This window comes from Chamaea fasciata, unplaced genomic scaffold (genome assembly GCF_029207755.1).
Source record: "Chamaea fasciata isolate MVZ Bird 193981 ecotype frontalis unplaced genomic scaffold, bChaFas1.0.hap1 SCAF_10, whole genome shotgun sequence".
NCBI lineage: Eukaryota > Metazoa > Chordata > Aves > Passeriformes > Sylviidae > Chamaea > Chamaea fasciata.
In genome coordinates this window covers 2,387,764-2,409,221 of record NW_027094095.1, presented here as the reverse complement: position 1 = coordinate 2,409,221, position 21,458 = coordinate 2,387,764, and the positions used below count along the sequence as shown (strand labels likewise).

The 21,458-nt window shown below is 46.0% G+C and overlaps 1 protein-coding gene across 4 annotated transcripts in view; it reads left to right on the top strand.

The window, feature by feature from the left end:
• The window catches only part of MTA1 (metastasis associated 1), a 75,590-nt gene extending 58,799 nt beyond the window's left edge, over positions 1-16,791 (top strand). For 2 of the 4 annotated variants that reach the window (XM_066192007.1, XM_066192006.1), the window contains 3 exons: positions 7,992-8,023; positions 10,904-11,055; positions 15,133-16,791. In XM_066192007.1, coding sequence (XP_066048104.1) covers positions 7,992-8,023; positions 10,904-11,055; positions 15,133-15,271 — 323 coding nt within the window. In that variant the 3' untranslated portion in view covers positions 15,272-16,791. Of the gene's footprint in view, positions 1-3,025; positions 3,038-7,991; positions 8,024-10,903; positions 11,056-15,132 lie in introns of all 4 variants that reach the window. The other 2 variants (XM_066192005.1, XM_066192008.1) reach the window with 2 other exon arrangements.
• The last annotated feature ends 4,667 nt before the right edge of the window (positions 16,792-21,458 follow it).

Here is a 21,458-nt window from a genome sequence, read left to right as displayed (position 1 = left end):
GCATTAGGGTGCACAGCAATTTCTGAACTTCAAGGAGTAGTACACATTTTTCCTTTGGAATTCTGTTTGTTTTTTTGGTGTGTTTTTTTTTTTTTTTCCTCTTGCCACTGTAGCTCCAGCTAAGTAATTTTAACTTTACTTTTCCTGACTCATCTCTGCTTAACCCTTGAGACCTGAACTTTTTCAAGCTCTGAATATGATTTATCTGACCAGGGATTTTGATTTTTCACCAGTGACTGAATTCCTAGAACAGGAAAATAGTCTTAATCTCATGTTCTCGCTGCTTCCACTTTATTTTACAAGAAGATTGTAGTTCTTTCATCTGTTTTGTTTTCCTCCTCCTTAAATCATGTTGGAGGCGTCATTAGGCATACAGTACACTTCCCAGTTCTCCTTCAACATTAACTTAGCATGGACAAATTGCTGCAGAATCCTATTTCTGGAACATGAAAAGTACATGGAGTCTCATAAGCTGTCAAATAGAGTGAGATGTTAAAAAATTAGTAGTTTATTGCTTTTTCGTTAGTGTTCTGGAGCTCGACTGACAATCTTTGCCATGAAACTTCCTGTAGGGAGAGAGGATGTTTTGTATGTAGGAACCTGTTTACTTGATTCCTTTCAGCCATGCAGTGTGGTATCTCTGTGATACTTGGCTCTGCAAATTCCTGCTGGGGGAAGGGAGGGAGCATTGTTAGATTTTTATTTTTCTCCCCGCTCTTTTACACCATGCTAGCTTTCATATAATCAATTTTGTTTTTCAGGGTCATCACATGCACTTCTAAAATTGGCAGAAAGTGGGAGAACATGAATGAGTAGCTGCAATAAAGGGAAGGCTTTTCCCAGCAACAAACTTGCATTGATAACATGGTAGCGGATCGAATGCTGAAAATTGGAGAGGGTTTTTAGAAGAGCCATGAAAACAGTGAAGGGACTGGAAAACACACTGTATAATGGAAAATGCTTTTATCAAAGTGGAAGTTGTAGATGTTTGTCTCTGCTGACAGGAACAGCAGAAGTGTAATAATAGAGGGCTTTTAGTCTAGCTGGGTGTGAGATAACGAGCTGCAGTAGCCAGAAGGTACAGTAGGAAACTTTGGCTGGAAACAAGCTGCAGATTTTTGAGTGAGGTTAATTAACTGTTGGAATACCTTGCTTCGGCTGCTGGGGATTTCTAAAACCAAGTGGAATGTCAGTCTAATTTAACATGTTATGGTTCATTGTTTCTCACATCGTTTTTGGGAAACGTGAATGAACCAGAAGTGGAAGCATTCATCAGCCTGCCATGGCCTTAGTTCAAGAGATGAGTATGGCAGTGGAAGTAGTGTTCTTGAACAAAACCAGCTATCAAGGTGGAAGGATAAGGAAATTCTCTAACATCAGCTATGTAGGGGATCAAAATTATCTCAGTATTTTATATATACAGGCACACACACACGCACACACACACACACACACACACAACTACACATACTTTTTTTTTTTTTTTTTCTGGCTGACTTAGACTTGCGGAAAATGTGGACTTACCTGTATGCATAAGTTGCATTAAAATTCTGCCTTTATCACCAGTGTCCCCAGCTGTCTTTCTAAACTGAGGGATAACCAGCCATTGGAAATCTGCCCATGCAGAAATTACGTAAATGGCAGGGAGCATTGGTCCTGTAATAAATGGTGGGGTGCTGGGGAAGAGGCCTGGCTTTAGCTGTTGGAATACAGACCTCAGTAATGCTGACTAGTGACAAGAGAGCAAATGTTCAGTGCCAGCTGCAGCACAGCTGGGAGGAATGTCAAGTTGCTTGAATTGCTTTTTGGAGACCCCAAGAACCATGTGCCTGTGCAACTTCCTAGCTTTAAGATTATTTGCTGACGGTACCGATTATTTTTGAGAATTTCACGTGGGATTTTGTATTCAAATGCCAAGTGAAACAATTTTCACTTGCCTTCAGTTTAGCCGTGATACTGTGATTAGGTTCTTTTGGTGTTATGAAGGAAGATCTGAAAATAAAATCAGCAGATGGGCATCATGCTCTGTGGATCAGCTAGTGAAAACTATTTCATTTAGGAGGGATGGCATGGAGTAAGATGCGAATGTTGATTGAGGAGAGTGCATATCCCAAGGCAATGGTAGAGAGCAGGTGTAATTAATGTGAGAGGAAATTAATGTATAACAGAGCAAGGGCAGAATTGCAAGTGCCCTGGCTGGTACAAAGCCTGAATTTGTAACTGAGTGGAATATGTGACACATATCATTCATATATGTGTATATATATACGCACACACACAGACATATACATGTATAGGATGTATAATACTCCTGATGCTTAGAACAGTGAATAATTCAGTGCTTTCTAGTTCCAATAGCCTGGATCAGCAAATCCTAAAGCAGTGAGGTGCATAGTTTTGTCTCCTCTTTTTTTAACCACTTGGTGTGTTACAGGCAGGCAGAATCCACCACGATGCTCTTTTTGGAGTATGAGTGGACAGTATTGATTGACTCAACCCTGAGACAGAAAGCAGCTCTCCCTTCTCAATGTGCTTTTCCAAGGAGAGCTGCTGGCTCTCTGCAGTTGGATGTCACTGTCGAGAAAGTATTAGCAGGGTTCTTGAAGTGCTTGTAGCAGGAGGGGCAGCCTTGCATGAACAGACACATCATCTGGGAGAGGCTGTGGTTACAGCAAGTGAGTGCGACCTGCCGGACCAAGCATTTTAGGAAGTTCTGTCCAAATCCAATGAGGTTAATGTGCAGGGCTTGGTGGAAGGAGCTAGGAACAGACCAGCACTTATTCATCCAAAATTAAAGCTGCTCTTTGCAAAATCTCTCATTTGGAGTTACTGTGTGTTTAATGTTGTCTTGGTTTTATCTGTCCAACAGAGAACTGTGATCACTTCTGTGTTTCATTGCAGCCAAACCAGTCTGTGTATCTCTATTTGTTGCATGGGGCTGAGCTACTGTATTCTGAACTATGTGAATCTTTCCCCTTTTTAACCTTAAATCTTTTCTTTCCTTTTCCTCTGCCAATCTTGGTAGGAACTTACTTAGGTAAGTAAATTGCAATTTTAACATCGTTTTTATGTACAACAGAATTTTAAGAAAATGTTAGTCTAGGTGGTGTTAGGCACAATTTATGCTCTGTTCTGCTTGTTGCACTTACATTTCTGAAAGTTTGGAGCCTCTGATTGTTAGAAGGTGGACACTCACAGTGGTAAAACACTCTTGGTAGTTGTAAGACAGGCAGGGGTGCTAAAGTGTTCCTGCAAGCTGGCAAAAAATGTACGTGTGTAGTCTCAGTCAACACACGGAGACTGCCTCGAGTGAACCAGTAACTTTGAAGTGAAATCCTTGTTCATCAAGCCTCGTTCATGCATGAATTTTTATATTTTGTTTTCTAGCTTGCTCACGAATGTGGTACTGTTGATGTTTTTGTTACTGCTGGGAAGGATGGAGTCCCAGAAGTAGGATTATTTCTGGAACAGGAAAATGCATATGAAGAGTATGTGGATTTTAGAAAGCAATAGTGAAGTCACTGATTGTGAAGGAATGTGTGAAATTCTCTGCATTCATTGTAATTGAAGATGTGCTTCTTAGTCTTAGGGCATATTACATGTTCTGCATGATACTTCTTGTGGGTAAACAAAGTAAAAACCAAATGCCATCTGTGACTAATTGCTTGATGAAGGACCCATTTTTTTTGTGTGTGTGTGGTGGGTATGTGGAAGATTGGAGTTAGTAACTGAGTAAACACAAGTTTACCAACTCTGAGTTGTGTCCAGGCTGGCAGCTGGGCTACTCTTCCTTCTTGGTACAGGGGTGAGTTCTGCACAGACTTGTGTCAAGACTGTGAAATGGGCTGTAAATACACAGCAGCAGTGTGTATGTTCAGGAGTGGAAAAGCACTGGGTGGTTTCTGACCAAGCTGAAAGTTCTCCATACTTCAGCAGCTTCTTGAAGCTTGCTGTAGTAACTTCATGGAAATATCCCTGTGCTCCAGCCGGTGCTGGGCTCACTGCTGAGGGTTTAGGCTCTCCTGCTTCTCCACGTGGCAGTTGTGTGTTGTGTTGGCACAAGAGCAGGCAGAATGTGAGCAGTGGGAGTAGTTTTGGAATTCTGCCATTGAGATGCTGAGTCGCAGGGGATGGGACTGGAGCAGCAAAGAACATGTCTAGAGTCAGGCATCCAGTGGGACTAGATGTGCTGGTTTGCGTTCCACCGGGAAATTAGATTCTCCCCTTCTCTCTGTATTTTTGGGTGCCAGCTATCCCCTACTCCCACAGCATGCTCTTGGGGCAGTGCTGTAGTTACTGCTGGAAGTTTAGGCATTCTGTCATTCTTTTTTTTTTTTTTTAGTTTTAACAAATCCAAAAGCATGAGATTGTTAGAAAAGGAACAGGTTGTTTGGCTGAGAGGTGGTTTCCCCATCCTCGAAAGATAAAACACAAAGCTGCCAAGTAGCAGCAGTAAGAGACTTATGTTGCCGTTTGTAGTAGTCCTTCCCCACCTGTATTTCTTTGGGAGAAAGTATATTCATCTCAGCTTTGGTACTTCAGGAATGAAGGGATCATTAGGGCATAGTAACCTGCTAGACTGGTTTTCAGCCAAAATCTCTGTGATTGTGCTTAGCTTGAGGAACAGTTTTGAGGTTCTTGGCACTGAGCTGTGGGGAGCAGACATGCCCTGAGGGTGCCAGTTAATCTCTGTGCAGTGATCAGCTGTTTTATTGCCATTTCAGTAAGGTGTAGAATCGTCTGTGGCAAAGGACATTTATGATTCTCTGCAGCTGTACCTTCAGTTGACTTTTGTCTTCATTTTATTCTCTAGGGCTTTCTCTTTATTTCAGTGTATAGAGGAGACTGGTAGGAGAAATTGCATGGCAAGATAATTTCTACAGCTTTGGGTTCTTTTCAGTGCTATGGAAAAAAACCCCTAACTTTTAATCTGGAGTTTTCAGTGTATATTTCAATTTCTTTGGCTGCAAAAGAGTGGAAGACTTGCTTGAATTTGTCACTGTATACCTTTTCACTTTGTGGTTTTAAAGGTTTGGTCAATCCTGAAAACACGTTCTTTTGTTGTTTGTGTATTTTTGTGTCATTTGGAGGAGGTCAGTGTTGATGCTGATGTGGAACTGTGTAAATTCAAGCAGTTGGACCTTAGATATCATCAAAAAGACTAATCACATTTTCTACCCTATGTCTTCTCTAGACATTCCTCCATAAAATATAGTCAGGCCTTTTTTTTTTTTCTGGAGAGGAGCTGCCAGAACTGTTGTATTTTGCTCCTGATTTAAATTCTTATGCTAGCTTGTTTTTAACCTGCTGGTGGATGCGTGGGGAGACATCTCTCAGATCTTCATCTGTGAAAGTGGAGCAGGCATGTGGGGCAGGTGTGAGTCTGGCATGGTGAATTCTCTGCCTGTGCCACCACTCACCCACAGACACAGGACTGGTTAAGTTTTTAGAGGTGCCTGTCTCACAGGCTTCCTCTCTCACACAGAAGCCACCAAAACCCTTTGGGTGAGAATCCATTGTTCCCAGTCCAGATGGATCCTGTTGACTTGCCAGCTGTTCCACGATGGGTTACAGATGTGTTGTCTCTGTCTCTCTTTGGTGACGACTGTGCATACAAGTTGCTCATTTAATAGCAGTGCTTTGGCTGCATATGGTCTTACTATGACATTGGGTTTTTTTAATTGCAAACTGAATCAGGTCATTTTAGTGCTTGTTTTCTTTCTTTCAGACTCCAGTTATTGAAGTGTGACTAAAGTGAAAATTCATGGATTAATTCACCAATATTAATATGCTAATTGATGCCTTGTTGCTGTGAAAGCAAGGGTATAAGTTGCATTGAAACTGTAGCTTTGTTTTGTGTCCTACTTTACTGGAGCAAAAAATTGTCATGGGCAGCTTTATCCTAGAAATGGCAATTTGGGAGGGAGGTGTGTCCCTGTTGTCAGCACTGCTTCTGTGCTGCTCGAGGGCTCTGAAGCTTTGGGACTCAGAGCAAGCAGCAGTTCTGCTCAGCCTTCGCTCAGTTTGCATCCCTCCACTTCTCACCATGGAATATTCAGGTTTACTTCTGGTGCTTGGAAATAGCACTGTTTACTGTCTGTTGTACATCCAGCAATAGTCGTTGCAGCAGCAGCCGCATATCGGGACAGTCTTTTCTGGCATCAAGGCTGTTCTTACTCCAAGAAAAGAGCTGGTCTGGAGTGTGATATTAAAAACAGCTTTTAAAAGAAAATACATGGCTTCAATCCAGGGACTAGAGTCAGTTGATTTACATCTCTCAGAGTTCCTGTGAATGGAGAAAACATAATCTTTGAGTTATGGAAGGGGGAAGAAAGTAACAAGTGCTGGAGCTTAGCTCTGAAGCTGACAGATTCTGGTTGCATCCTGCTGGCTGTGCTGTTTCCCAGCAGCCGTGGAGCCCTTTGTCCATCCATCCCAAACAGCTGCTCACGGCTGTGTTTTGGATGCGATGGCTGCTCCTTTGTAAAAACATGATTATCTGCTGCCTGCACTGCCTTTGTCAACATCCAAAGGTTGTTACTGGCCTTCTTACTCAGTGCCTGGTACACCTGTCCTACAGACTTGATGGAAATCTTTTTGGCAGCTATTTCTTAATCTCTGTGGATACTTGGGCACAAAAATGCGGCAAGAACTGAAACCATGTGTCTTCCCATTTGAAGTAGCTAACAGCGTAACCTCTGCACAGTTAGAAAATGCATTTGATATAAACTGGTGATTCTAATGTGCTACATCGTGATACTCAATGCTCAGAAAATGTCCCCTGTTCCGCCTTCCTCGCTCCTGACTCTTTACTGTGCCCTGTGTTTCCTGTCACACTTGATGCAAGAACAATGTGTTTGGTTTTACCAATGAGAACCTCCAGGAACCTGCTGGAATACAGACCATGAGCTGTGAAAGTTCATTCTGGCTGGATTCTTTAAAAAGTTTTTCTCTTTCATCGCAGCTAACTGACTAGCAATGGGAATGTTCAAAGATCCTATGAATGTGAAAGCAGGATTCATAGTGAGACCTTTTGCAGACAGCAACAGCATTTGCTGATGCCTGTCCTGTTGTACCTGTTGGATTTGATGCTCTGACATTGTGGTTCTCAGCCAGAAGGGGCTGAGGAAGATGCTTTGGTGCATGGATGCTAATGAAGTGATGCTTTCTGGGAACGCGCATCTTGGAAAACCAAACTAACAAACAGCTTTATTGGGTCTCCCAGTCCATTCTGTGCCAGGCCGTGCTGCCTTACAGCAACAGGCCTTTCCCTCAAATCCCAGGAGCTTTGTGAGTCCGGCAGGTCCTGAGTGTGCCCTGTGCAGTGGAGGGCAGTGTGAGGGGTCCCTGATGGCACAGCAAAGCACCTGGTCACAGCGAGCCGCGGTGCCTGGTGCTGTGTGTGTGGCTGGGAAAGGGCTCTGTGATAGCTGCAGTGGCTGTGCTCTGTGCCTGAGGAGGTGTGTTTACGTGTGGCAGGTTCAGCAGATGTGTTCTGTTTGCTAACAGCTTGTAGCTGACGTCTGAGCTGAGGAGTTCCCAGGGGACCCAAGGAGGATAAGAAAGATTCTGTTTGTTGCTGTCTTGACAGTGAATAATGCCTTCCACGTTCTGCTTCTTGACGTCAGTAAATTCCTCAGACTAAAAGAGAACGTCAGGTTTTTCCCCAGATGCGTGGCAAACCTGGGATCTGAAAGAGGAGGTGTTCTTGCAGTGGTAGTAGTGTGGAGTAAGGTTTGAGAAAATGGAGAAGAGACTGGGCCAGTGGAATGTGTTTTTGTGACCTGGGGCCTCTCCTCTTGAAACCATGTTGTCAAGGAAGCTTTTCTGAGTCACCCTTCCAGGAGGGCAGAAGTCAGTTCAGTAGGCAATTCTAGGCTTAGCAAAGCAACACAGTTGTAATCATAGCTGCCTGTGTTTTGATTTTGTACTTTTTTCTGTCTTGGAAAAGCAATGGTCTTACCAGCTCTATTCTCTTTCCTGTTTGTTAGGTCTGCCTAACCACGGACAAACCAGACAAATGGTAAGAGAATGTTCATTTAACCGAAACAGGGAAAAGAAGAATTATTAACCCACCCTAGATAGAACACCCTATTAAACCATAGTGCTTCACTTCCACCTTTGCTGTTTGCAGCTGGTCATACTTCCCAATTCACTGAAAAGGAAAAAAAAAATAGTTTGGGGCATCTGAATCATCTTAGTGGTTAAATACAATTTAAACCTCAAATCTATCTATCTTAATATCTATAAACCAGATCCTGTTTTGAACGGAGCATTTTGTTTCTGCTCATGCAGAAACTGAGTGGCTGCTTACAGCAAAGTTCTGGGATGTGTTTCTAGGTGGAATGTGTTTCCCTGAAGGAGAAAGGTTTAAATGATGGAAGGGTTTGTTTGGAAAACAGTTTCTTTTTTATTATTTTTTTAGCAAGTTGGTGTGCAAGTTACCTGCCGAGAATGCTTGTGTTTTACTTTTTTTTTTTTCTTTTCTTTTTTCCTAGTAAAAATTATTTGTAGCCTTTCATCTATTGTGCTGAGTTTAATCAAAGGACAGAAGCAAATAGCCAGTCTGATTGATGTGTCTCTGGCAGAATGCTTTCTCACTAAATCGTGAAGGGGCCAGTGCAAAGGCTGTGCGTCCGTTTTCCATATTGCACGTGGCTTATGGGAAACAACTTCAAGCATACATTTCCTGCCCCCCCCCCAAAAAAAAAAAAAAAAAAAAAAATTGACGTTGATCAAGTGGAGCTTGCCTCATTAGCTGAAGTGCCACAATGCATTAGTGTCAGCAGGGTCCCTACGACACAGGTCAGCCAGCAGCAGGTGTGACTGATGGTCACTGCACAGTGATCACAGGCCCTATTGAACCTGACAGTGTTTGGGGAAGCGTGCAGTGGCCCGAGGGGAGGCCAGAACTTGGGCGTGCCAGGCTGCTTGGAATAACAGAGCATTCCTTTGGTTTGTTCCTCAGTCCAAAGTGGTAAATTGTATTCCTCCATGCATTCATCTTCATTCCGTGTCACTGAGAAGACTGGCTACTTGTTTGTGTCTGCTGAATAAACCAACTCAGAGCAGTGGGAGAAATCTCTGATGGCTTAATACTTTTTAGGTGTTTTAGGGTGGAACTCCCAGAACTGCCTTGGTTTCTGGTTGCCTGATCAAGCGTGAATGAAAAATTAAAGGTCCTCATTTCGGGATGTATCATTTGAAATAGATTTCACCATGTAGGTAGAGAAAAGGCAACCTGGAAGCACAGGGGGTGCCCTTTCTAGGTATTTCCAAGAACTTTTTCTGGAGTTCTTCTCCCGTGTATCTTGCATATGTGGAGAAAATATGCTTTGCAACCTTAATGAAGGGAATTTCATGGAGAAACCTGGAGAGGGTAAAAAAAATGCCATCAGAAAAGTTTTTATTTGAAACCTTTTGCTTAACAAATGTCAAATGTAAAAGCAATTGTTGAAGTATTTCAGTGGTCTGCTGTGGTTCTGAAGCTGTCTTGTATAACATGGAGCTGGGTAACTAAGAAATTAAATTGTTATTGCACTTGTATGCAACAGTTTTAAAGAGCTTAGGGTTTTAAAAGGTGGGGGTTTGTTTGTTTAGCTCTAAAGCCCTGATGTTCTGCAGGAAGCAGATTTTGCTAGAGCAGTTGATTAAGGCTGGTCAAAAAATAAGTCATTATCATTTTTTGTTTTCTGCTCAGATACAAAATGAGACAGACGCAGGGTTTTGTTGGGTTTTTTCCCTTGGTTTTTAGACCGAATTCTTCCCTTTCTAAGTCAAGGTGTTAAAATTCAGTTGAGCTATTGCAACGACCTGACACCTAAGGATTTGAAGATTGCATGTCCCCATCGTTCCTTTTGAGGTGGATCTCCCAGGGCAGACATCTCTCACACAAACGCTCAGTTTCCCATTCCGTGGGCAGAAGGGGAAGCCTTGGTGCATCTGGGGGAGATGGTCTGACCTTGGACGATGGCTTGTGAAATACCAGCATTGATTTTATACCAGGGTGTTTTCTGACCAGCTTTAATTCATGAATATCAAATTTTCTGGGCCTTCATTTTGCATCTTTCCCATCTGTTCAGTGTTACTGATTTCAGTGGGATTTCTCAATGTGCTGATCAGCAGGAAGGAGGGGCAGCAGAACTGGACTTCAGTGATCAAGGACAGCTGCATTTGAGAAGCTTAACACTTTTGCTCCCTTTCATCTGTACCTCTCTTAATAACAGCTCATGTTTTTCCAGCTGGGTGTAAGGGGGTTACTGTGAGTCTAGAAAATTATGCCTGTGTTGATTTGCAAAGCAAATGTGTTATGGGAAATCTGTGGCGTTCAATACTAAAAGGGTTTTATCACGAAAGCTGCTAAGCTTTGTCGTACTAGATTTGTTTTTAACAATATATTTAATTTTGTACTATCCTCATTAAATATTAACCTCCCTAGAACAAAAAGGATACAGGTAAGTTTGGTACTCCAGAATAACTGTAAATTCTGAGTTTTGTATTTTATTTGCTCTGTAGCTAGATTTCCTTCCCTGAAATCAATGGAGTTGCTCTAGATTTATGGTAGTAGCTGAAATCTAAGTCTGATGCTCAGTCTTTTTGAACTTGATGTCATCTTTCAGACACAAGCCACAAATTATTGGTAATGCCTTCTCATTTATTATTTGTCCTGTCGCTGAAGTTTTGCTGTCCTATTGCATATTGAAGGCGCCTAACATGTATTGCTTGTGAACAGTTGCTTATGTGTGAATTCTGTGTTCAGTCCTGGGCCAGAGGGGGAGGTATTTACCTTAAACTCTCAGCAAGCCATACAAAAACTTTAATTCTCTTTTCCTTCGAGTGCTTAGCACATGTTGCTGCAGGTTTTTTGCAGTCCATAACTGTGCTGTTTTATGTATCACGTTAGGGACCAAGCCGAAACTTGCTGCTCAATGGGAAATCATACCCAACAAAAGTCCGATTAATTCGTGGTGGATCCATGCCTCCAGTGAAAAGGAGGAGGATGAACTGGATTGATGCACCAGATGATGTTTTTTACATGGCCACTGAAGAAACCAGGTAGGAATTGTGGTCTTTCAGAGGATTTAAGGGGATGTTTGTTGGTTTGTGGGTGCTGCAGCTGGTGTTGTGGTTAGAGGGGGATCTCATCAGCACGTCTGATGCTACAAACTGAATGCAGAGACCACAGCCAGTGCTCAGGTGGGTAAAGGGTGGGAAATAATCATACACTTACATTCCAGAGAAAGCAGATTGTTATTCTTCTTCCAGAGCAGTTGCTGTAGGAGATGGGCACAAAGGGAAGGAAGACTGAGGTGGGAATTCACCTGGTTCAGACCCATCACGGCCCTCGGAGGTCCAGTCGCAGAGGGACAGGATAGGGCCCTCCTGGCTCACGGGTGACACTGAGGAGCAGAGCCTCCTATACACAGAGCTCTGCATGTCCTCTTGCATTATCCCTCAGGACATCTCCACCTGTGTCTGGGTCCTGAAACCTGCAATTGACAGAGGGTTTCCATGGGCTGAGTTGACTCATTTTTCAGTGGTTTATATTATTTGCCACAAGTAGCAGTGAGATTTAGCCCCGCGGTGTCCATCTTCCTCCTTTGGTAGTACTGCTTCTGCTAGTCCTAGTCCTTTTTGTTGGTCTTCCCACAGGATAAAAATAGTAGAAGAAACTTTCCTTGTGTGAGTTTCACTTCAAACTGTTTACAAACTGCTGACAGAGTGGTAGAAGCTATGTGACCCGATCCCTAAGGCAAAGTTCCCAGTGCTGGTATTCCTAGGACTGGTTTGTTGCTTCTGGGTGTGGTGGTAAGGTAAAGAAATTGACTTGTGTGGTTTCCTCCCAAGAACTTGATGCCTCCCCCGTGGGTAACCTTGAGGAAGGTCAGAGCAAAGCTGCAGCCCTGCTTTCCAGCCCTCTCTGACAGCAGAGATGCTGTCTGGCTTCTGTCTTGGTCTGAAGCCTGGAGTTATCAACACTTGCACTGTCAGTGCCCCAACAGCAGAGAAGCATTTACCTTTCCCTCCACTTGCAGAGATGGACCTGGGAATTACTGGATGTCTGAACCCTTCAAATGACTGAGGAGGCTGAGAGTTTTAGTGCTTTGTCTCTTCTGGTGCTACTAAACTTGGCACTGCTCTGAGTCTTCATTTGTTCATTTGCTCTTGACTCTTGACAAAGGTCATGGTCAAGAGTCCTGGCATCTCCAAACTTCTCCTTAACCTACAAAGCATTTCAAGTGTCAGGGAACTGTTCTGTGGGCCTGGTATCAAAGATGCTTTGTAGAATACGTGATACTAGTAACATTCAAGTTACTAACCACTGATCTGTTGGATAATGAGCTTTCGGTGCAAGGAAACACCTTGTTGGAACTCAAAAGAAACATGAAATGAATCACCCGGTCAAACGTGTTCCTATGGACACCTTTAATGCAACTGTGCATTTCACAGCAGCTCCTATCCTTGCCATGTCTTTCCCTTCTCTCTGTGCCTACAAGATGATGTGAAAGCAAGCAGTGGAATTCCATATGTAATTGAAAATACAGTGAGAGAAGAATTTAATTTTCAGGGGAAGCAGGTTTTTTTATTACTGCTGTATCTCTGATAAAGAAGTACTAGGATCCCGTTGCAGCTCTCAGATTCACATGCCACTCAGGGTATACAGTCTCTAATGCACTCCTTAGATGCTCAAGGCTTGTTTCATAATCCTGCATCTAGGGAGCTCTTCTTGACATCTTCACCATCCAAGGCACGTGAGATACGGCAGGTGCCTGGTGGCTGCATGTCAGTACAAGGTGCTGCCCTTTGACCTGAACAGAACTGTAACAATATTCATCCAGTGTGGTGTTGGCTGTGACAACAGTTTACTGTACACACAGAATCTTCTGCTCATGCAGAACCACCAACTGAGGGAGGAAGGATCAGTCCCACAGCAACCAGCACAACTCTAATGAAAAATGTGGTTCAGTGATAGACGTCAGCTCAGTAAGATCTTATCACTTCCATTTAAAAATAGAGAGAGAAGGAAAAGAAAAAAACCTCACCCAGGCTTCTTTGTCTGACAGCCATGCTGCTTAGCTGACTGATGAGTGGTGAAAGGAAGTTTTTGGCAGGTTGTGAAGAGCAGGGAAGCCTGAGCGATGGAGCATTGTCAGCAGCACGGGTTTTCTGTTGGGCATTTCACCTCTAACTTTTCCCTGAACCATCTGCTGCATTCCAGCGTCAGGAATGTAAGACTTGTTTGTGAGCTCGGAAACAATTTGAGCTTTGTGTTGGCTCCGTAGCAATCAATCTAACTGCAATATCTGCATATCATCCTCCAGCTGAGGGTCAGGCTGTGTTTTCAGTCACAGCAAGTAGGTTTCCCTGAAGTTTTACACGCTCCCCCTCTCCCCTTTTTGTGTAGCTCTGTTGAGAACGGTGCTGGAAAACTGTACGGCCCTGAAGGAGCAGTTTGAAAAGTTGATCGAATGAAAGGAGTAAGTTTTTGAATTGAAGGGTCCCAGTAAGGAACTTGGCATTTATAACTCACGCAAGTGGAGGCAGCGGGTGACCTGATCAGAATCTGGAATGCTGGAGGACGTGTTTCTGATGGCAGCGTGGCTAATGGAGCACACGCGGATGCTGCAGGGAGCTTTGCTGGCAACAAGTGGATCAACTGCAGTCAAACATCATAGAAAAGTCATTATATAAAGATATAAAGATCTTATTTTTTCACCTCTCCCCCACCACCATTTTGCCACCTTGTTTTCACTTCTCCTCACCCTGTGGCCTTTTAGTTTTAGAAGGTGCTGAAGAAACGGGGACACAGGGCAAACAAAAAATGTGTTTGTGTAAGTGCAGCAGCTTGTCCTGCTTAGTGGGCAAAAAAAAAAAACAAGTGAAGAGATGACCAAATCTAACAAGAAGTTATTCAAAATCTTCAGCTGAAGTTGATGGTTTGTCAGTTCTGGTTGTGCTGAGGGTAAGTTTTTGAGGAGAGGTGGAGGTATTTTGACCACTTTCTTCAGCAACCATCACATCTTAAAGGCAGAAATCAGCACAATGATAGGCATCAGCTCAGTGAGAAGGCCTCTCTTCCCTTGACAGATAAACCAAACCAACCAACCAAAAAACTCCCAACAACCAACATAACCAGCCAAAGGGGGTTTTGGCCCCAGCAGTGTTCCCTAAATGAGGCTGGGGTATAGGTGACTGAAATGTGGGCCTTCCTCTCTTGGTCAGCCAAAACCTTGCTCTGTCAGGAGCCTGTGTGGGAAGGCAATGCTGCCTTATCAAACCCCTCTTGTTGCCTCAGTTCCTGAGCTGAAGACTCATAGTGGGTACTGGTCTTGTGAATACTTACCACTTTCCTTTCAAATCTCTATGTGCCTTTGGCCACCACAACATCCTCTGTAAAAGAATTCTCGATTTTAATTACACAGTACAGTTTTCATTGTTGCTGCATTTTTGGGTTTGGATGGGGTTTTTTTTAATGATACTTCCTTTATCTTGGAGCTTGGTATTAACAAAAAGAAACAAGCAATCATTCAGTATTTCTCTCTGTCTAACTTATTTTGGTAATTTTAAAACTTTGGTGTGTCTTTCTCTGTCTTTTGCTTTCTCTCCATATGGAAAGCAGCTTCCTGCATCTGATGGCACTTGTTGCCAGTGTTGTACATATAGGGAAATCCTTAACCAAATACAAGATGTGAAAATTGCCCACCTCTGGGTTGGGCTCATGCAATGCGGGAGAAGCGAGAACACCCTGTTGGTGTTACCTTGGCTTTGTAAACTTCCCCAGAGCTACCTGCAGCACATCCAACTGATCAGAATAAATTCAGAATAAATCAGTGGTGTGGAAACTGGCTGTCCTATTTCACGTGTTCTGTTCACAGCAAGAGACCCTGGTCCTACAAGGCTGGACCAGAATGCCTTCTGCTCTACAGGGGAAGGATTCTGGAGCAGAGAATGCAATTTCCTCTTCATGGGGGGGGTTTATAAATCAGAAAATCTGAGTTTCCCAGGGCAGACATTGCAGAAAGAACCACTGTCAGCCCACCCCAGCAAGCGCATGCGGGCCCAGTTTCCCTTGGAGAAACAGAAGCCCATGGTGCCTCTGTAATCCGTGCCTTTCTTCCTTGCTGTCTGCAGGAAAATCCGCAAGCTGCTTTCCTCCTCGGAAGCCAAGCGAGCCGCCAGACGCCCTTACAAGCCGATTATCCTGCGGCCCATGCAGGCAGTGCAGCTCCGCCAGCCCATGAACGATGAGCCCATAATCATCGAGGATTAAGCACGGCCACGGATCTGCCGGCAATCTCTCCTCCAGTATCTACTTGAGTTTCCATGGCTACAGCATTGAGCTAACTGTTGAAGAGAGGGAACTTTTGAGGAACTGTTTTGCATCTTTTAAACCCTTAAAAGGAACTCAGCCCTTCTCTGAGCCTCTGACCATAGACTGCTCTCTCTCTCTCTCTCTCTCTCTCTCTCGCACTCTCTCCTTCTCTCCTTTTTTTCTTATTTTTTCCTTTTTTTTTTTGTTAATTTTTAGTAGCCTCTTTTCCCTTTTGCTTCTACCCCTTTTGTCAAAGGGGGAGGGAAAGTAAGTTTAACTTATTAAGAGAATGTGGGCTAGTACTTTTTAGCTTTGTTTCCTCTTCTGATGTACGAAGAGCTAGAACCCTTCATTTTGTGACTGAGCTCTCGTTGCAAAGCCATTTTTATGAGGCTGTGTTGTAAGATTTTTCTCTTCTTTTTTTTTTTTTTAATTTTGTGGACAGTGCCATTTTTTAATTTCATTTATATTTTTTCTTTTGTAGATAAATTTCCAATCTTTAACTGATATTTGAAAATAGGAGCTGAAAGCCAGCCCCAGGTTCAGCCAGTTTTCTTTGGTCCTGTCCCTTCTGTTTTTTGGATCATTTTGCACAGCCAGTTGTGCTCATGCACAAGACAGACCAACTCAGGCTGAGAAAGGAGTGAGCTAAGAACTGAAGAACCTTGCAGAACATTACACTGACGTTGTGTGCAGTGGAGCCAGGCTGCCAGAATTAGGTGTCCTTACTCTAGTTGCTCTCTGGGAGATGTGGCCTGTGGCATTTCTCCCCGTAACCAGCAGTTTGCGTGCTGCCTTCTCAGTGACATCTGGGATCCTACATGCTGTTAGGCCACCAAGAGCCAGCAGTAGGCCCAGCAAGTGTAATGAATTGCTTTGCTCTGGCTCCAAGAGTCAAGTACACCAATGCCCAGGGACATTTTGCTTAGAACTCTGAACCTGTTCGTGCACCAGTGCTTTTGGACACATTTTTCCCAGGATGAGCCCTGGTTTCTCTTTAATTGCATTACTGTATGTTTCCCATTTTGAAGGGACTTTAAATTGCAGCTGGGTTTTCATTTGAACACATTGTGTCTGAATTCAAGTGTTTTTTTTCCCCCCTTGACATTTCTTGTGTTTGAGGTTTCTTGCATCTCTTGAACTTCTTACGTATTTGCAAGTCTGTATCATTTATTTTTCATGTGTCTTCTCATGGCAGTGCATTTGCTGGATGCCCTGCTCGGTTTTGAAAGGATGTAAACTATCATTTGCAACTTGTGCTGATCTGTACATGTACCTGCCTCAAGCAGACACAGCATGTAATAACCCCCAAGTCATTCCATATGTGTCAGCGGTGAGATGAGCCAAAGTTGTATTTGGATTATCACAGTCCAACAGTGATTCTGTGCAACTCTGCTAACCCACGGGGTTAGACGGAAAGGAATCCCCACAAAATGAAAACAATTCAGTTAACTTTACTTAATAAACCTGGAAAGTGAGCTTTTGTGAAACATCTGCTTTTTGTCTCTTCTGAAACAGCTGCCCTTGCTCAGGTTCTGCGTGCCTGGGGCACACGGCCCTGCGCCTTCCGTCTCACCCCAGGGCTGTGTCCTGCTCTCCAGGCTCTCTGTGCCAGTAGTGCCATTGTACAGGGCAAGAGTCTGAGTCTCTCACAGTTTGATTCCTCTCCTGTGCAGTTTAAATTTCAGAGGTGTCTCCCTCCCTCCTCCTCCTCAAACCGGCAGCAGATGCGGGGCTGGGCCTCTGAATGAGCCCTTGGTCCACACCAGCTCCTGGTCCTGCTGCTCCAGGTCTGCGTCTGGCGTGTGGCAGAGGGGCATCCCTGGGGGTCTGCAGCCCAGCCTGTGGGCAGTTCCGAGCTCTGCATTGCTCTGTCCTCTGAGATGAGCAGTACAGGCTCCGGTTTTGCTCTCGTTTGCTGCTAAGGGGTGGTAAGATTTACTCTGTGGCTGTGAGGAGCTGTGCACCCCGGCAGGTCTAAGTGCATCCTGTGCTACAGGTCGGGGTTTCCTGTCCACAACCTAGAAGTGGGACAGGACAGCCATTCCTGAAGGATGTGCTGCTCACCAGGAAGGGCACAAAAGCCCTCAGGCTTTGAGCAGCACCAGTGGCCATTGGCAGTTTCACTTTGTCGCGATCAATCCTTAGGATTAACCCTCTACCTGAGAGACGCCGGCTGCAGGAGGGTTTTGCAACGCTTCCGTCTCTCCGTGAGGGCAGGCACTCGTGGATTTCTTCCTGTACCAAAAGGAAATCTGAACGCATCACTTGGAAAACTCCGTGTCTGAGCTGGCCTCTGCTGTGCCCAGGGCCGGGGGAATTCGGCCAGCCCGGGGCGCCGGAGCTGCTGCTGTGCTGAGGATCCCGGGGGATGGGGATGAGCTCTCTCTGCTGTGCTGAGGATCCCGGGCCATGGGGATGAGCTCTCTGCTGCTGTGCTGAGGATCCCGGGCCATGGGGATGAGCTCTCTCTGCTGTGCTGAGGATCCCGGGAGATGGGGATGAGCTCTCTGCTGTGCTGAGGATCCCGGGAGATGGGGATGAGCTCTCTCTGCTGTGCTGAGGATCCCGGGAGATGGGGATGAGCTCTCTGCTGTGCTGAGGATCCCGGGGCATGGGGATGAGCTCTCTGCTGTGCTGAGGATCCCGGGAGATGGGGATGAGCTCTCTCTGCTGTGCTGAGGATCCCGGGCCATGGGGATGAGCTCTCTCTGATGTGCTGAGGATCCCGGGCCATGGGGATGAGCTCTGTGCTGCTGTGCTGAGGATCCCGGGGGATGGGGATGAGCTCTCTGCTGTGCTGAGGATCCCGGGGGATGGGGATGAGCTCTCTGCTGTGCTGAGGATCCCGGGGGATGGGGATGAGCTCTCTGCTGTGCTGAGGATCCCGGGGGATGGGGATGAGCTCTCTCTGCTGTGCTGAGGATCCCGGGGGATGGGGATGAGCTCTCTCTGATGTGCTGAGGATCCCGGGCCATGGGGATGAGCTCTCTCTGATGTGCTGAGGATCCCGGGCCATGGGGATGAGCTCTCTCTGATGTGCTGAGGATCCCGGGAGATGGGGATGAGCTCTCTCTGCTGTGCTGAGGATCCCGGGGGATGGGGATGAGCTCTCTGCTGCTGTGCTGAGGATCCCGGGGGATGGGGATGAGCTCTCGGTGAACCCGGCGAGAGGCGGCCCCGGCTGCACCGAGAGCGCAGGAACCACTTGGGGGTGCCAGCCCTGCGGTTTCCAGCAACTTAAAAGCTTTCTTGGAGCGGCTCCAGAGATCGCTCTGGGAACGGGTCCAGGCAAAGGAGAGAGAGCACGTCCTGTGCTGCCCTAACTTTGAAGGACCCTTGCGTGTCCTTCAATAGAGATGCTGTTTTTTCATGTGCAGTAGCAGGCTCCACTGCCATGTATTTCACTGGCTTATGTTTGTACCAGCTTGGGAGGAGGGGCTGGAAGATCCCTTCAGCAACCGAAGGAAAATGCCGGCTCTTGGGAAGAGCAGGGAGTGGTAGGTCCAGGCACTGACCTGTCCAAGCCCGAGGGGTCACTCTCTTAAGTGGCTGCTGTCACTAAGCCTCTCCCGTGCCAACCTCTCCTCTGCATTCCCATTCCTGTGCTGTTGCTGCAGGAATTGCCTTTGGTTATTCACCCTCCTGCTCTAGAGCCTTGTCACAATAGAATAACGTTCATACAGCTGGGGCCATATCCCATTTTCCAGGTCCCTTCCTCCCCTTCCTTCCCACCTCCTAAAGAGCCCCTGAGATTGTAGTGGAGAGGAGAGCCTGGAGCTGGCAAGTGCTTGCCCACCCGAAGCAGGCCAGGTCTATCGGGGTGTAATAAGTTTTGCCACGTGCATTTGGGTATTTTCCCGTTGCTGTATGTCCCTGGCATCCCAGTCCTTCACTGGCCTCTCTGCCATGCAGACGTGGGAGCAGATATGTCACAGGCTCAGCTGCAGTTCCTGGGAGAGGGCTGTGCTCCATGCTCACGTGGATGGAGCATGCTGTCCTCCAGACTCAGTGCCATACTTGCAATTTTACAGGCTTAAAAAGAAGCAGGAGATTGCTCAGGAAAGTATTTAAAAAACAAAACAGAAATCCAAACATTCCTACAATACTTTATGCCAAAATGTTTTTGTTACAGATTTAATTTTTTTTAAGTCAACTTCGGTATTTTGGGGGTTTTTGGGGTTTTTTTACATTGCATTTTGGATTTTACCAGCTTGTCAGTAGCAGCTCCCTCTGATCTCTGCTTTTGCTGCTGTAACATGAAGGCAGCACCCTGACTGTAACAGCACTAATGAAACAATGTGAAAAAAAGCAAAGTATGACCAAAACTAACAATTCCGAACCTGGCATTCCTGCTGTGGGAGGAGGGCTGTAACCGGGACACTATTGGAGAGCTGCGAAGCAAAATACACGCTGAAATTTTCTTTTGAAATGGAAATTTGGAGCCGGTGCCAGCTCTGCTGTGGGCTCTGGCTCTCTGTGCAAGTGTTACACAAGCCAGACCTTGGGAAGCTGGAGAGGCTCTTTGGGATGGGTGGATTGCATCACGGTGGAGCTGCTTCCCACTGCCATGGGAGGAGGGGGCACTCACCTGTTCACAGGGGGCATGGGATGAGTAGTGGCATGGGAGGTGTGCCAGCCTGGGGGATTTCTAGGAAGAGCACAAATAAGATCCGGCAGATTTTGACTGTGAGGAGAAGGAAGGAATTTGACTCATTTACAGAAGCTGGACCTTGACTCTTTTCTATTTTCCTTAATCCATCAAGAGGGCACAGACTTAAAAACACCATTAACCCAAATAAGCTTTGGCAGCAGCATTAAAGGGAGAGAGATCACTGTAGAAAGGCAAGTCGAGGCATGACAGCCCTCTCTAGCTGGTGAGAGAGGGTTTGTTTGGGGTTTTTCCTGTAAGTGTAGTCAGTGCCTTTCAAGGTGAGCCTGCAAGAGCCAACAGTGATGGGATCTGCCGTGATCTCCATCTTCAGAATACGAACGTGTCTTGAGTGTGGGTGGTGTTTATGGCCCTTCCCAAGGGAGGAGGCTGGGGTGGACCCCATCCCCCCCGTCCCTCCTGCCCTCGCTTCCCTTCCTGGGGACTGACAGAAGGGCTTTGCCCTGCTTGAGCAGCTTTAAAACCTGGTGGAAGACTCAGTCTCTGACGATCACGTTTCACCCGTGCAGAAGGAGCAAAGCTGCCTCAAGAAAAGACACACAGTAAATTCAGATGGGTTGTGGGGCTGGGGCTTGTCTCCACCTCCTCTTCAGCCTGGAAGAAAGTCAGGGCAGGTCAGGGTTGAAGCACACTTGATTCCTGCCCTGGGCTTTGCAAGTTCATTAACCGCATTCCTGGAACGAGAATGAATAAAAAATTCAGCATCTTTCTGCAGACAGCTTCCTCCCTTCCCTCCTGCAAGGGGACTCTCCACCTGGATCCAGTGCTCCGTGGGATGCTGGCAGCGTCACAGGGAGCAGATTTACAGGTTCTGGCCAGAGGGTTTCAGCCAAGCTGTGCTCGTTCAGAGATTTTCCATCTGAGCAGGAGCAAGTTTGTTGCCCCTGCCTGTGCTTTGGCTGCCCCCAGGCAGGACAGGAGGGAAGTGAACGTGTGGAGCATGTGGGTGAGGAGCTGAGCTGCGTTTTCCCTGCATCGCAGGAAGATGCCCACAATGTCTGGTGGGAAGCAAGGCCAAATGCATCCTAGTGGGTGGGTGATGCTGAAGGAGAAGATGGTGCCATGGGGACATTGCAGCACTCTTGAGGTGCTGGATTATGTGTGTCCAGTCCCTTCCCTACCCCAGGGGCTCACTGAGAGTGTCCTGGAGGCAGTGTGCATGTGGGGCACAGACACATGAAAGCTGGGCAGCCATTGTGCACGCTTTTCACTTTTCCTGCTGCTGTGCCGGCCCTCAGAGACACATTGCGCCACAGCCAGCCCAACCTCTGGCCACAGCATGTCCGGGGGGGCCACGGGACTGGGAAGGCTTAATGACCAACTGCCCTGAGCTGAACTTTGCCACTGAAGGTTGGGTCTGAGCACAGCCCGTTCCTTGGGACACCCTTTCTTTCCCTGGAAAACCTGGGGGAGCGCCAGCGGTGCCAGCTACCCCCACCCCTGTCCACCCTCTGCAGCCCCACCATGGCTCTG